Below are 16,533 nucleotides of genomic sequence, written 5' to 3' on the forward strand. Positions count from 1 at the left end.
TTTCAGGAAGGAACCATGGGGGGAGGGGAAAGAAATTGAGCAAATCATAGAAATGTTCCCATAGAGAATAATGGAAATCATCAGCACATTATGCGAATGCTTGCCTTATGAATGACTTTCTGGGAACGCATTGTGTTCAGAAAGCGGGAACCACGTTTACCACCTTGGGTTTCAGGGGTGGGGTGGGGTGGGGACAAGCATTTGAAAATTTCTTCCACCCCTATTTTGCAAGTGGTTCATCCCAGGAACAGCATCTTATTGTGTGATCCTACTGACTCGTGTACACGCATGCCCCAGCCCTAAGCAATTTCCTCAATATCATTCCAGGCCAAAAATGAACCTGCCGGGAAAAAAGCATCATCAGACAAGAAAGAAACAGAAGCCAAGAAGGAGAAGGACAGGCGTCACTCAACGGACTCCAAATCGGAAAAGTAAAGCGGGAGTTTTAATAATCCCCTGTGTGTCGGGCTTTGAAGCCGTTTCGTGACAAAGCATGAGTGAGCAGAGCAAATGGAGGCAGGAATGCTTCCGAATGCCAGTTGCTGGAAACCACAGGAGGGGAGAGTGTTCTTTTGTTTGGGTCTGGCTAGCACACTTCCCACAGGCATTTAGTTTGGCCACTGTGAGAATACGATACTGGACTAGATGGGCCAGTGGCCTGATCTGGCAGGCTGTCCTTCTGTTCTCACATTGTTCTGCATTATGTTATTTCCTACCTCCTTGCAAATAAGGGATGCGAGTGGCGCTGTGGGTTAAACTACAGATCCTAGGACTTGCTGATCGGAAGGTCGGCGGTTTGAATCCCCAGGATGGGGTGAGCTCCCGTTGCTCGGTCCCAGCTCCTGCCCACCTAGCAGTTCGGAAGCACGTCAAAGTGCAAGTAGATAAATCGGTACCACTCTGACAGGAAGGTAAACGGCGTTTCCGTGCGCTGCTCTGGTTTCGCCAGAAGCGGCGTAGTCATGCTGGCCACATGACCCGGAAGCTGTCTGCGGACAAACGCCGGCTCCCTCGGCCTATAGAGTGAGATGAACGCACAACCCCAGAGGCGGCCACGACTGGACCTAATCGTCAGGGGTACCTTTACCTCCTTGCAAAGGGCTGCTGCTGGCTCAGCCCTTCCACCGGGGAAAGCAATTTGGCATTCTGCAGCCTGTTTTGGACACTGGGATTTCAGTCATGTTCGGAGTAGAACCCCATGAAATTAATGGCCATGGAGACGTGACTGCTTCCAAGCATGCTTGTGCACAAGGCTTCATTAGGTGATGAGCAGCGATCAAATCCTGGTGCCTAGGCTGCACGATCCTGTTCCTTACTGAGACTCGGGCAAGCAGCCAATGAAGAATTAAACAGGGTCTTCCTGCCCATCCAGTGATGTCACCAGTGATGTCACTGGGTGAGCGGGCGTGGCTTTGGGGAAATTGCCATGATTGGTTTGCGGTCCAGAGGTTCTTCACCTCTGGACTGCAAACTTACTTGAACAAGCCAAGATCTGGCTGCTACTGCTGGAAGCATTGGGCCAGGCTCAGCTCTAGCACCGAGAGAATGAAGGTTACTGCCACTCTTAAGCCAGAAATGTGGACAGTCTGTGTGTGTGTTCTCTCTCTGCTGCCCTCCAGTTTTGGGGGCAGTGGAGCTGTTCTGGGAGTTGAAGGAAAAGAGGTCAGGGCTCTTGGTCGATGCAGCTGTGCTTTGTGCACTCAGAGAAGCACGTTAGCTCCTCCTTTTCCAGCCCAGGGTTCTGGATGGGTGCAGTCAATGGTCAAGAATGGGAATCTCATTGCGCTAGAATCCGCAAACTGGCTTCTGTAGCTTTGACTTCTTATGAAGGAAATTCCCTGCTGCCCTTCAGAATCAGTTTCTAGGTCTGCTTATAAATAAAATGAAAAAGGAAACAGAAAATACAATAAAACCAGCAAATATAGGAAGCGTTTTAAATTTTATTTTAAAGGTGCTCAATTCTTTTTTTTTTCTCTCTTAAAAGATTTTTGCTGACCACTTTATTTGTTAACATTGATGGGATGGTCTGATCTGCAAGGACATCTTAGCTGCACCTTTAGAATCCCATAGGTTTACAGCAAAGGTGTGTGTGTATTTTAAGTTTTTTTTGTGTGTTTTGCTATAATGTACTTGTAGGTCTCCTAGCCTTAAGAAAGAAGAAAAACTGGAGAAAAAGGATGACCCCAAAAAGTCAGAAGAGAAAGAGGTGGGAGATGGGAAAGAGGGGGTCGAAATGGAGGAGCAAAAAAAGGGATCCTCTGACCGTTCGCGATCGATTAAATCAGGTAACAAAAGCTGTGGGGGGTGGGTGGCTTTTTTTAGTGTGATTTATGGCCCTGCTGAGAGCTTGATTCATGCATGTGAGGGGCGTGTGAGTGGGTTGGACATTTGTATCCGATATAGAAGGCCTCTGAATAATATCACGCTACCCTTAGGAAAGGCGTGGGTGAGATTGTGTAGGCAGAGAAACTCTCACTAACCAGTCTGAACCTTTTTGTCAAGGGGAAGCTCTTGTAGGAGGCTCAATCCTGGCAGCTGAACGAATGCTCTCGGAAGAGGCTTGCTTAAAACCAGTCATTCCCAAATTGCTGTGCACAGTGAGGAATAAATTAAAGAACTGAAAAGCTCCCTCAAGCCCAAAACAACCCCAGATGAGGCTGCCTGCTGCTTCTCTGCATGATCTGCAACTCTGATCTTGCCTGCTTCCATTTGGCCTAAGTTGGGGTAGTGGGTGCTGATAACCCATGTGACTGCACTTGGTGTGATGGGGTCATTCAGTTGCTCCTGCTGCAGCAGAACGACCTGCCTCCGGAGCAGGCTGCCTTTCGTTCCTCCACACGATGGGTTACTCTGGACAGAACAGTGACTCAGATAAATATACAGAGCATAGACTCATTTGATGAAGGCAAACTTTTCAAGAACAGCATTGAAACATGCCTTCAGTTTTCATTCAGAGGGGGAAATGCACCTTTGCTTTGGAAAATGCTAGGCTTGTGTTCATTTGTGCGTCTCAGAGGGGTACCTTGGAAGTAAGTTTTGACCTCTTCAGAGCAATTCCTTTTGTCTCCAGCCTCTGTGATGTATCCTGTTTCATATGGATATGTCGTTCCCTTTGTTCAATTTGCTTTTGTGATGGCTTCCTCACTAGACACAAATAAACCTGTCTGATCTATCAAGGATACGAACAAGAAGGCATCTCTTAGCCTCTAATTTTACCTTGTTTGAATTGTTCTCTCTCCATCCCCCCCAGCCCCATTCTTCGGCAAACAGTAGCATCGGTGGACTTCTGTCTTGCTAAGTGTCAAATAGTTAAAGCAAGGGATAGGGACCAGTGGCCCTCTGTGTCAGGGTTCAGCAAACTTTTTCAGCAGGGGGCCGGTCCACTGTCCCTCAGACCATGTGGGGGGCCTAGATTTTGAAAAAAATAATGAACGAATTCCTATGCCCCACAAATAACCCAGAGATGCATTTTAAATAATAGCACACATTCTACTCATGTAAAAATATGCTGATTCCTGGACCGTCCACAGCCTGGATTTAGAAGTTGATTGGGCTGGATCCGGCCCCCGGGCCTTAGTTTGCCTATGTGCTAGGGCAGTGTTTCCCAACCTTGGGCCTCCAGCTGTTTTCGAACTACAATTCCCATCATCCCTGACCACTGGTCTTGCTAGCTGAGGATTATGGGAGTTGTAGTCCAAAAACAGCTGGAGGCCCAAGGTTGGGAAATATGTGCTAGGGGAAGGGCTACAGCTGAGTGGCAGAGCATCTACTTTGCTTAAAGAACTTCTCAGCTTCAGATCTCTGATAAGTAAGGCTTTGAAAGACACTCCCCCCTCCCCCTGCCTGAAACCCCGGAGAGCTGCTGGCAGTCAGTGTAGGCAGTATTGAGCTAGATGACTCAATAGTCTGACACAGTATAAGGCAGCTTCCTGTGTTCCTTCCTTGCCAGCTCCCATCAGTCCCAGCCAATGTGGTCAGTACTCCGCATTTCTGCATGATTGTTACATTTGCGACTCTTGACGTGCGCCGTTTTCAGTACCAGAAGGGGGTGGAACGGGGCAGGGCTGGCTTACGCATGTCCTGACGTTCACGCTGCCTTAGAACACAACTCCTTTGTAAATGGGGAGTTGCCTGCCAATAAAGAGCGATGACTAGTCTGATTTTTGCACTCGTTCCAGAGATCTGAAGTGCCTAAACCCATTGTTGCCTTGCAGAAAGCCGAGGAACAGAGCGGACGGTGGTCATGGACAAGTCCAAAGGAGAGCCGGTGATTAGTGTGAAAACCACAACCACATCAAAAGAGAGAGTAAGCCATTGGTTTGGTGTCTTAAAACTAGACGGAGCAAAGAAAGGAAGGCCAGGGGAGGGAGGCCACACCCTTCTCTTTTGTAGTTCTAATAAATCGTCACACCCAGCAGTCCCTGGATGTGCAGAGAAGTCCTGTCGCCCTTTGTGTAATGGAATAGTGTCACGGGAGTTGGAAAGGTTTCAACTGAGCCTGCGTGGGCAGCGAGAGGAGAACCCAGAGATTTAAAAGTTCCAGGAGGCATCGTTCTGCTTCTAAAGCAGGAGTGTGTGCAGCCTATGGCCCAATTTCACACGGGTGCCAGAAAGAGGAAAGGGAGGTGCCAGAAATAAAAGTGTCTGTCTTCCCACTTTTGGCTGTGTTGCTGCCCTCCTGCCAGTGTACAGCCCTGGCACGTTGCCCCAAGGGAATGTGGTCCTTGACCTAACAAACAGTTCCTGGCCTGTGTTCTAAAGCTCCTCAACTTACTTGAGCACCCCTGTTTTTCACAGGGCTAGATGGACTTCTCTGGTGTGCTATCCAGTAGGGCTGGGCTTACGTTCTCAGATGTGATCTGTCCAGAAGTGCCCCTTCCTAACAAGATTACACCAGCGCTGTGTTGGGAGGCAAAGACGATTGGGGTGGTGGTGGTAATCTCTCTCCTTGTCCTCTCGGCAGGAAAATGGACATCTCCCCGTTCTTTTGTGTCAATCTTTCTAATCCTTGCCTTTCACCCCACCCCCACCCCACTTCTCGACTCCAGAGCACAAAAAGCCACGACCGCAAGTCAGAGAGCAAAGAGAAGCAGGACATTCTGTCTTTTGACAAAATCAAAGAGCAGCGCGAACGAGAGCGGCAGAGGCAACGGGAGAGAGAAATCCGAGAGACCGAGCGGCGGAGGTAGGTTGGGATCCCCCCTCGCCTCACCTGCGGAATTCTGCCCTCCGCAGAATGACAGGTGATTGGCATCGACACAATTTCTGACCCGTGGACCTAAGGCGACCCTCCCTCCTTTCTTCAGTTCACCCCCCTTCTCTTTTCATTGGCTGCACCCTGCGCCGCCCCTGAGTGCTTTTACCTGACTGAAATGTGTCCTCAAATTGTGATTCCTCTTTCTTGCCGGGATGGAGAGGTGTTGAGGTGCTGGTGGCGGGAAAACCTCTGGTTTTGTGGGTGGGTGGAATGTATCCTACTGCACAGAGTCCTAGCTGTTGCCACACCCACTTCTGGCGCCCAGGCCACACCCACAACACCAGCCTGTGGCCACCCAGAAGCTTGCCCAAGAGGGAATGTAGCTTTCAGCCTGAAAAGGGTGTCCCTGCTTCTGAGATAAACACCAGCAGGCATTTCCAACCATCTTCAGCCTTAAAACAGGGACCTCTTGTCATCATCTGTTTTAAGCGCAGGTGTGCTTGCATCTCCAGACATTTTATTTATATGCTGTCCACCAGCAAATTCTTCTGGGTGGTGAGCCTTGGAATGGTGACATACCTTTCATAGGGTATGATGATGATGATGATGATGAATTATTTATTGAATTTATATACCGCCCTCTACCTGCAGGTCTCAGTGTGGTTCACAGAAAATATCACAATATATAAAATCAAAATAAAAGACAATAGCCCAATAACATCCCCCACCCAAAGAGCCACATTTTAGAAGGGCATAGGATGTCACTCAGATCAATCAAAGGCCTGGTTAAAAAGGAACGTTTGCCTGGCGCCTAAAGGTGTATAATGAACAAGCGAACTTCCCTGAGGAGAGCATTCCACAGACGGGGAGCCACTGCAGAGCAGGCCCTGTTCTCGTGTTGCCACCTTCCGGACCTCTCATGGAGGAGGTAAACATAAGAACCTCAGAAGATCTCATGGTCTGGGTAGGTTCATATGGAAAGAGGTGGTCCTTGAGGTATTGCAGTCCTGAGCAGTTTAAGGCTTTATAGGTCAAAACCAACACTTTGAATTGGGCCCAGAAATTAACTGGTAGCCAGTGCAGTCGGACCAGGATCGGTGTAATTTGCTCAAACTGCCTTGCTCCGGTGAGCAACTTGGCCAGTGAATTCTGCACTAGCCAAAGTTTTCAAACCTTCAGAGGCAGCCCTGCATTGGCAGATTACTCATTGAAGTAATCTATTCCGTTAACCCCACTTAGAGCAGTCCCAGTGATATGTAATGGACATAGCTAACTTAAGTTCGTTCATTTCCCTGGGTTGAACTTGTTCGGTTGCATTCCTGAGAGCAGTTCACAGGGGCCACCCTAGCTGTCAGGGCTTTGTGGTTAGGCAGTGGCAAAGAGAGAGAGAGAGAGGATGTTTATGTGTGGACTTACTCTGCCACTTAAAACTCCCCCTCTCCTATTAGGAGTAAAACTCTGGGGCAAGTGTTTACCACAGGGTGACTTTCAGCAGAACCACTGGAGGGAGCCCCCAAACTGCTTCTGGATCTCCTGTGCAGGTTAAGGGTTGCTCACTTGGTTGCCGGTGCTGAGAAGGTGCTGTTGTCCTTTTTTAAAAAAGGCAGTGCTAAAGGCACTTGATAGCTCTGTGCTGATGCTTGGTTCAAGTCTGCGGCTGGAGGAAGAAAGGAACTGATAGGCTTTCTATACTAATGGAGTGGAACTCCAATACGGCCTAACTCTCATTTGTTCCACCCTTGTTTCCATGCATGGCACGAGCACCCCAGAGGATTCGTTTTCTCTCTCTCTTTCTCTCTCCGCGCCCCCCCCCCGGCTTTGAAATATTTCTGCCTTGGCGCAGCAGCCAGAGATCATTATCCAGTGATGACTTTGTGCTCCGTTGACATTATCTATTATGCAGTTGTCACTTGCCTCGGCATCTGTGCTATCTGCTTCAGTTTAATGGGGATTGTTCAGCTTCCAAGTGAAGCCTCCTGCATATTTCCCCCCTGCCGCTCCCATTGTTCCAAGTGGATATTTTAAAGGGCTCTTTATTATGTAAGAGCCTGACACATTTTTCCTCTTAGACGGGTGCTCATAGGCTGGCTGGTGAAACTCTTTCTTCCTTTCTCGTTCCGCTGATTAAACGTTGCCCGAGTACCTTTTTGTCTTTTCTGACACGTAATTATTACATTTCTCCTCTCTCCCCCCACCCCAGAGCTCATATATTCACTACTCTATAGGTCTCTGTCACTTCCTTTCCCTGCTCCCTCCCATTTTATTTTTTCTCAGTCAGTCTTGCAAGTTTTCTGCCAGAGTTTCTAGAGGTGTGGAGGATCCTGGGTTTCCCCTTTTGCTTCTTCAGGGGCAAGGACTTTTCCTGATTTCCACATTCAAGGAATCCTCACTGCAGCAGCTCATATGCCGAAGCGTCTGCCGCAAATTTCCAGTGTGCCAGTAGCCTTTTTTTGGTGGGCAACCAGTACAGGGGGGGGGGCAGCCAAACCTTTTGAGTCTTCCCACTCAGCCGCTGGAACAGTGCCTTGAAACAGGAATGGGACTGTTTCACAACCTACTTAATGCTTTTGCGACAACCCCTAGCCCAGGAACAGAATAGTAGCTCAGTGTGTGTTTGTGTAGCCAGTTGCAAAATGTTGGCTTTAAAGAGAGATATCTGTATTACTCAGTGCACCCCATGACCTATGTGCTGGGATGGAGTGGAAAGCACAACTCCACAGGCTGAGCATTTTAAGGCTAAGCTTTCATCACTAGCCGACAGAACTGTTCAAAGATCTGCCCGGGGTAGCCAATCAGTACTCATGCTTTGCACGTGCGAGGGACTTTCTATTGCTTAAACCAGGCTTCCTCAAACTTGGCCCTCCAGAGACTACAATTCCCATCATCCCTGACCACTGGTCCTGCTAGCTAGGGATCACGGGAGTTGTAGGCCAAAAACATCTGGAGGGTCGTGTTTGAGGAAGTGTGGCTTAAACTATTGGCAGTCAAAAACCCTTCCTAATCTACTGCAAACAACCTAGCGATTTACGCAGCCTCCCTGCCCTAGGATACAGCCAGCACACTCAGGTTACTTCATGCTGCTGGGGCTGGGGATGCAGAGTTCAGTAGCAGTCTGGCATACTGCCCTTACTGATCCTCTTGCTGGGGAAACTGGTCCGCCTCTGCAAGGATCCCTGGGGGTTTACCCTATACAGGCACTTTTTAACCTTAAAAAAGTGGGGGGGGGGGCGGCTTTGGGCCTATGCAGTATTGTTGAGAGGACACCATACATTATATGCTGTTCTATAAACTGTAGGAAACACTTGGGCATAAATATTTAGAGAAGTCCCTAGTAGTGGTTGCTACCCTAAGAATATGGGTAAGATTAAATACCTTGTCTCATTCGGGCAGGTCTGCAACATATAATGCAGCTAAGGTCTAGAGGGTGGCAACACGAGAACTGGCCTTCTCTGCAGTGGCTCCCCATCTGAAATGCTCTCCCCAGAGAAGTTCACTTGGTGCCTTCATTGTAGACTTTAGGCACCAGGCAAAAATGTTCCTTTTTAACCTGACCTTTGGTTGAGCTGATTTACACCCTATGCCCTTTTAAAATGTGTGTGTGTTGTTTTTTTGTGGGGGGGAGGCTATTGGGGTGTTGTTTTTATTTTTATTATGCATTTTGTGGTTTTATATCTTGATTTAATTCTGTGAATCACTTTGAGACCCCCGGGTATAGGGCGGTATATAATTAAATAATTAACAAGAACAACAACAACAACAACAACTTAATTAATTCTCAGGGAAGACTGCTGCGCAGCTTGCCTAAAGCCATGCAGCCTCCCTTGAGATCGAAGATTCTGGTTTTTTTAACATATGATTTATTCATTGTAGAGGTCCAGGTCTTTAACTTTGCGTATGATTCTTGGGTGTTCAGCTTTACCTCCGGTTGCTAACAGAATCCGTTCAGGAGGTCCGGCTGCATCCCGAGGAATTCGCAACCGGAGGACCGCTTCTGTGCATGAGCGCTGCACAATTTAGCGCTTATGCGCATGGCGCATAGAGCGCTTCTGCATATGCATGCGCGGCGACACCCAGAAAAATACTTCCGGGTTTGCTGCGTTCGCATCCCAAAGTTTACGTATCCAGAGGGATACGTAAGCAGAGGTAAAGGTAAAGGGACCCCTGACCATTAGGTCCAGCCGTGACCGCCTCTGGGGTTGCGGCGCTCATCTCGCTTTATTGGCTGAGGGAGCCAGCGTACAGCTTCCGGGTCATGTGGCCAGCATGACTAAGCCGCTTCTGGCAAAGCAGAGCAGCGCACGGAAACGCCGTTTACCTTCCCGCCGGAGTGGTACCTATTTATCTACTTGCACTTTGACGTGCTTTCGAACTGCTAGGTTGGCAGAAGCAGGGACTGAGCAACGGGAGCTCACCCCGTCGTTGCGGGGATTCGAACCGCCGACCTTCTGATCGGCAAATCCTAGGCTCTGTGGTTTAACCCACAGCGCGGAGGTATGACCATACAATTCATGTTTCTGCTTGAGCGCAACCTGTATTTTAAATACCGAACAGGGAGCGGGAGCGCCGGGAGCGGGAGCAGCACATCCAGGCCGTCCGGGAGCGGGACGAGAGGCAGAAGCTGCAGTGGGAGCGGGAGCGACTGCAGTTCCAGCGGCAGCGTCTGGAGAGGGAGCGGATGGAGAGGGAACGCCTGGAAAGAGAGCGGATGCACATTGAGCACGAGAGGAGGCGGGAGCAGGAGCGCATCCAGCGCGAGAGGGAGGAGCTGCGCCGGCAGCATGAGCAGCTGCGCTACGAGCAGGAGCGCCGCTCGGCTTTGAGGCGGCCGTACGACACGGACGGGAGGTGAGGCGGCTGAACTGCGCCTCGGGGAACTGTAGAGCTTGTGCTAAAGGCTGCTTCCCTGCAGCAAATCGCAAATACCCCACTTTTTACCCAAATGTAGCAAAATGTGTCAATCATTTGAGTCGTCCCCTTAAATTGAGGGTTGGGGTCCCCTCCTGGTCAAAAGGGGAGCAGGGAGGGGGCTGCTTGTGGTTGGGAAGCCCCGCAGGTACGGAGCCAGAATAGAAATCAATGACCCAATAAATAAAGACGTAAGGCTTAACTCCAAGCAGACTTGCTAAGATGTATAAGACTGAATCAGGTAAGTACTGGAGATGCAATGAGACTAAGGGAACGCTCCTTCAAATGTGGTGGACCGGTAAAAGGGTATTGGGGGGAAAACCAGCAAACACCCAGAGTCCTTTTCGTTGGGGATAATTCAGACGGAAATGCCCAGGTGTCAAAAAAGGTTATCTACCGTATTTTTCGCTCTATAAGACGCACCAGACCACAAGACGCACCTAGTTTTTGGAGGAGGAAAACAAGAAAAAAAAAAAATCTGAATCTCAGAAGCCAGAACAGCAAGAGGGATCGCTGCGCAGTGAAAGCAGCAATCCTTCTTGCTGTTCCAGCTTCTGTGATAGCTGTGCAGCCTGCATGCGCTCCATAAGACACACTTTTTAGGAGGGAAAAAGTGAGTCTTATAGAGCAAAAAATACGGTACGTATGCAGCAACTGTGGCCCATGTTCTGTTAGCCCCAAAATGGAAAACGAGCAAGGTCCCAGCCAAAGAAGAATGGCAACTTAATTTGACGGAATTTGCATCACTCGTTTTCCATTTTTGGCCAACAAAACATCTTAAACAGTTGGAATATGCGCAGCTGGCAGACCTAACTTACAGAATAAGAGAACAAGAAGAACAGTTGTTTAAAGAAGATTGGAAAATGTTTATTGAATATATAGGGAATAATTGTGTACACTTGAAAACGTGGGCAGCATTAAGATAAATTCAACAGTGTAAATAAGTTTCAATGGAAGTAACAATGGAATACTGAATGGTTTAGTTTATATAAAATATGCTATGCAAAGTGAACCATGAAAAGATAAGAAGGGAAGTCATTGATATTTTAAGGATACCCAAATGAATATTCTAAATTGTAAAACAGAAAATTTAATATAAATTTAATATAAATTATATTTAAGAAAAATAAAAATAAAGACGTAAGACTGAAGCCAAGCCACACGGCTGGTCCAAGTACAGCTCAGAGAACTCTTTGCCAGGCTGATTTTTTATCGTACCTGACCCCTGCCACGTTCCTCCCGGAGAGATTGGCAGCAGAAAGAAAAGTCCTGGGAAAGCCATTGCTAGTATAAAACCATTATCAGTTTGTGCTGGAGATGTGCCCAGTTGCTTACAGACACCTATGCACCCATCCTCTTTTTTAGGAGGAGAAGATTAAAAAGCACTTCAGGAATTGGATTTTAGTGGATTTTTACTTTAAAAAGTAAAAAATCTTATTTACGTTAGCAGAGATATCTTTGTGATGGATTATTTCTTGAAAAGCAGGGTATTTTTTTTATCCAGTTTTGGAATGATAAGGTGCAGGATGCAATTCACCCACATGTTGTATTAGCAACAGTGTGATGATAATATTTTTTTATTCACTTTTCTTGTTTTCTGCCTCTTCGCGTCTCTTAATATGGTTCTTTTTCATAGGGATTTTTTTAAAAAATTAAATATTCTTAAATTCTACACCACCCTTTAATTTCAGGTTTGCAGGATTGCTGAGTTTTTTTTAAAAAAAGTTTAATTTTAGAAAATACAAATGAAAAAAAGAGTGCCAGTAAAAGCAGCTTTAGCAACAACAACCCAGAGCTGCCATTTCAAGAACTATGGGAGAAGCAGAAGGTCTCTTCCTGGTGCTGGAAGGGTAATGAACATCGGCAGGCCAGCTTCTCTGGATGGGGGTGACGAAGCCAAGGAGTTGCTAAATCTGTTTCCTTTGCAGGCGGGACGACTCGTATTGGCCTGAAGCAAAGCGGGTGGCCCTGGATGATGGGTACCACTCTGACTTCAGTCGACCAGATCGCTTCCATGGCTTTGACCACAGAGACCGCAGCCGGTACCAGGACCACTCGGTGGACAGGTAGCGAAGTCTTCCCTCCTGTGTCTTGCATTGTCAGAAACCCAAGGCCACGCAGGGCCTGCCAGGTCAGGCTGGTGGCTCTCCCAGACCAGCTCCCTGTTCTCACAGTGGCTGACGAGATGCCTATGCAATAATAATACAGTGGTACCTCGCAAGACGAAAAACTCGCAAGACGAAAGAGCTTTTCGTTTTGTGAGTTGCTTCGCAAGACAAATTTCCCTATGGGCTTGCTTCGCAAGACGAAAAACGAAAAAAAAAGAACGTCTTGCAAGTGTGTTTCCTTTTTCTTAAAACCGTTAATACCCAGGGTGACTTCGAGGAGCAACTCATAGCACGCGGTGTGGTAGCCTTTTTCGAGGTTTTTGAAGACTTTGGTGATTTTGAAGACTTTGGGAAACCGTGCTTTGCAAGACGAAAAATTTGCAAGACGAAAGAACTCGCAGAACGAATTAATTTCGTCTTGCGAGGCACCACTGTAATAATAATAATAACAATAATTTATACCTTGCCCATCTGGCTGGGTTTCCCCAGCCACTCTGGGCGGCTCCCAACAGAATTTTGAAAACACAATAAAACATCAGACATTAAAAACTTCCCTAAACAGGGCTGCCTTCAAACGTCTTCTGAAAGTCAGATGGTGGTTTATTTCCTTGACATCTGGCGGGAGCAGGCGCCACTACTGAGAAGGCCCTCTGCCTGGTTCCCTGTACTCTCGCGTCTCACAGGGAGGAAAGCCTCTGGGGGCCTGCAAGCAAGGCCTGGGCGCAAGAGCGCCTTCTCCTGTGGTTTCCAGTGTATTCAAAAGCGTTTACTGCCTCTGACCATGGGAATTGCATGGCTCGTTGTGGTTCAAATGAGGAATGGAAACTTTTCGTGCTCTTCTTCCTCACTCATAGGCAGCTCTTTAAGGAAGTGAGCATAGTTTAGTTGACAGAGCAGGAACTCCCCAGTTCCATCCCTGGCAGCTGCATGTAGGAGTGGGAAAGAGACCCTTGTCTGAAACCCTGAAGAGCCAGTGCCAGTCAGGGAAGACAGTGCTGAACTAGATGGGCCAAAGATCTGTCTCTGTTTAAGGCCCTTTCCTGTCTTCCTATTTAAGCCAACCCTTCATTCAGAACTAGAATGTTTTTAGAGTCCCAGGCCCAATCCCTAGCATCAGCAGGTGATGGGAAAGACAACCTAGCTTGAAATCCTGGATAGCTGCTGCCAGTCAGAGAAAGCAGTACTGAGCCAGGCAGACACTGAGCCGGTGTCTGACTTAGATAAAGGTGGCTTCCTCTGCTCCTAGGCCACTTTGGGTTTGGGCTGTTTCACAGTTTTAGCTGTTCACCCCAAAACATAAAGTGCAAAGGTGACGTTTTGGCGTTTGAAGACAAGCGTGCTGTACTGGTTTACTGACCTCAGAACCCAAAACGGTTCAGTTTCTTGCTTTGTAACGCGTGGAACGACCTTGAGTCACCATGCACATGGCAGATAGCAGACCAGTTAAGAGCTGCCAAGTTGGTTTCTCCTGCCCATGACCTGTCAGAAGTTGAAAAGATGCTGGTGGTTATCGTAGTTTCCTATTGATTAATCCCAAAGTAACGAGGTGCACTCCTGCCAACCTAGCAGCTTGAAAGCACGTCAAAGTGCAAGTAGATAAATAGGTACCACTCCGGCGGGAAGGTAAACGGCGTTTCCGTGCGCTGCTCTGGTTCGCCAGAAGTGGCTTAGTCATGCTGGCCACATGACCCAGAAGCTGTATGCCGGCTCCCTCGGCCAATAAAGCGAGATGAGCGCCGCAACCCCAGAGTTGGCCGCGACTGGACCTAATGGTCAGGGGTCCCCTTACCTTTAACAAGATGCACAGCAGCAGAATTTAGGAATATAGGGAACTGACCCTGACTGAGTCAGACCATGGTCTATGCATCTCAATACTGTATGTGCTGACTGCCAGCAGCTCTCCAGAGTTTCCCGGCCCACCTTGGGAATCGAACCAGGGCAACTGCATGCAAACCAGTGGCTCTACCACTGGGTTGCAGCCTGTCCCCTGCTTGTTTCCGAAGCTTACCCACCTATGTGCGTTAACACAGATTTTCCCTTCCCTCCCGACTAGGAGAGAAAGTTCAAGAACTGTGCCAGATCGGGATGGACAGGTATGCCCACGCGAAGCAGTATTGTTATAAAAAATGCTTAGATGTCCAAAAAGCTTGCACAGTGGTTTATGGTCTTATGGTATGGGTTGGGAATTCCCAGGCTGTGAGTAGTAGGCTGAGGCAGTGCCACAAGCAATTTAATTCAGGCAAAGGCTGCAGCAAGCGGGAGACACGTACCGTATTTTTTGCTCTATAAGACTCACTTTTCCCCTCCTAAAAAGTAAAGGGAAATGTGTGTGCGTCTTATGGAGCGAATGCAGGCTGCACAGCTATCCCAGAAGCCAGAACAGCAAGAGGGATTGCTGCTTTCACTGCGCAGCGATCCCTCTTGCTGTTCTGGCTTCTGAGATTCAGAATATTTTTTTTCTTGTTTTCCTCCTCCAAAAACTAGGTGCGTCTTGTGGTCTGGTGCGTCTTATAGAGTGAAAAATACGGTAGCCACAGAAGGGGCTAACTGTCGCATCTCTGCATGATTCCTGCTCTGGCACTGCCTCACTCCATGCAACAGGGGTGTGTGCAATTCTCACACATGTGAGCATCGTTGGGATCATTTCAGTCAATTTGTTTCTGGGGTGGGATCGTTGGAAAGCAGATAATCCTGACATAGTCTGAGAATAAATCCCGTTAGGAATTCGTGTGAAGTGTAACTCCACATTCTTGATGACAGCCTCGGCTGTCAGAGATTTGGGGATCCTGGTCAAGAAAGGCCATTTGGATTCTTGGAAAGAGAAACAGATTACAAGTAAAACGAAGGGACCACCTGCTGCTACGTGAGAGCTTTTGCGTGTCTTGCTGCGTAGGGACAGATTAAGAAGAACTGTTCTCAAGTCATGTTTTCCAGGCATGATCGCTTCCTGTTGGCTGCAGCACATCCAAAATATCTGGAAAATCAGACTCAAAACATCAGCCTGATATCCATAAGAGACAGACATTAACATTTTACTTATGTCTCTTCAGCGATTCCCACTGCTGAAGAGGCAAGCCTTTTTAAACAAGAACCAAAAACAGCCCACACCTGAATAATGGTCTGTTCTCTTGGCAGAGAAGTGAACTGTTCGTAACAGAGAAAGAGCGTGAACCTCTGGCTTCATGTGTTCTTGAAGAACAACATTTATTTCAAATACCTTTTACCTCTGATTTTCCAGCTAAAAAAATTGCTCTGGCTGGTTTGCAGCCACAATATGAAAAAGCAGCAATAATTAAAAGCAGTAAGAACATGACATTATAAATATGCCGGCCAAACAAGAGTGGCAGATGATTTGTCTCAATTTGCACATGAGAAGCAAAGCCAGGTTGACTGTTGCTCACACCTTGGGCAAGCCAGGGTCTAAGATCCCTTTATCCGCATCCCAGCCACAAAATTCTCATCGGCTGCTTCAGCACCACGGACTCTCTTTCATGTCCTCCTTCATTGCTTGATTGCTGAAGCGTCATCTCGGGTTTGCGGAAGAGCCATCACGGGCAAGGCAGAGAAAGGAGGGTTAAAGCTGAAAGGCCAATAGGGAAAGCTCCTGTATGCTGTAGGAAGATCCACTGCAGCCTTCCCAATACATACAAGAAAACCCCACTGGTGCATCTCTGTCCTTGTAGTTAGGTGGTGCGCTCTCTAAGCCATTATGGTGACCAGGCTAGGGCAAGGATGGTTCACCGGTGGCCTATAGGCTGGAGCTGTCCACCTGCTCCCATTTTTTGCAGATGCTAATGCCTTGTGCTTTACTCCAACTGTCTGGGCTTGCCTTTTCAGCACTACTCTGACGAGAGGCACGGAGGGCCTGACCGCCACTCGCGGGACAGCTGGGGAAGTTACGGGTCGGAGAGGAGGCTCAGCAAAGGGCGAGGGTTGCCTCCGCCGTCCCGGTGAGTGTCCGTAAAGCAGAGCTGTCGCACGCCAGTGCCATGTTAGAAACTCAGATATAGAAGCCGGGCGCCAGGTGGCGCCTTAAACCTAGGTTGCAGTCGCCACAACAGAATGTCTGTTTGGCAGGGGATTGGACCGGATGTCCCAGGGGCCCCCTTCCTTCAGTGCTACAATTCTGCGATTCTATTGCCTCAACTGCATTGCTTGCTCTAATAATAATAATAATAATAATAATAATAATAATAATAATTTATTAATACTCTGCCCATCTGGCTGGGTTTCCCCAGCCACACTGGGCGGCTTCCAACCGAATATTAAAAACAATACAGTGTCAGACATTTAAAACTTCCTAAAGAGGGCCGTCTTTTAAAA

At 48.0% G+C, this 16,533-nt stretch overlaps 1 protein-coding gene across 4 annotated transcripts in view; it reads left to right on the top strand.

Moving 5' to 3' along the window:
* The window catches only part of LOC308467268 (scaffold attachment factor B2-like), a 35,924-nt gene that overhangs the window by 14,440 nt on the left and 4,951 nt on the right, over positions 1 to 16,533 (top strand). For all 4 annotated transcript variants that reach the window (XM_080988799.1, XM_080988800.1, XM_080988801.1 and 1 more), the window contains 8 exons: positions 328 to 431; positions 2,137 to 2,285; positions 4,215 to 4,306; positions 5,049 to 5,185; positions 9,749 to 10,042; positions 12,031 to 12,168; positions 14,264 to 14,303; positions 16,048 to 16,160. In XM_080988799.1, coding sequence (XP_080844925.1) covers positions 328 to 431; positions 2,137 to 2,285; positions 4,215 to 4,306; positions 5,049 to 5,185; positions 9,749 to 10,042; positions 12,031 to 12,168; positions 14,264 to 14,303; positions 16,048 to 16,160 — 1,067 coding nt within the window. The remainder of the gene's footprint in view (positions 1 to 327; positions 432 to 2,136; positions 2,286 to 4,214; positions 4,307 to 5,048; positions 5,186 to 9,748; positions 10,043 to 12,030; positions 12,169 to 14,263; positions 14,304 to 16,047; positions 16,161 to 16,533) is intronic.

Source organism: Podarcis pityusensis (assembly GCF_964106645.2).
Source record: "Podarcis pityusensis genome assembly, chromosome: 18".
Classification (NCBI taxonomy): Eukaryota; Metazoa; Chordata; class Lepidosauria; order Squamata; family Lacertidae; genus Podarcis; species Podarcis pityusensis.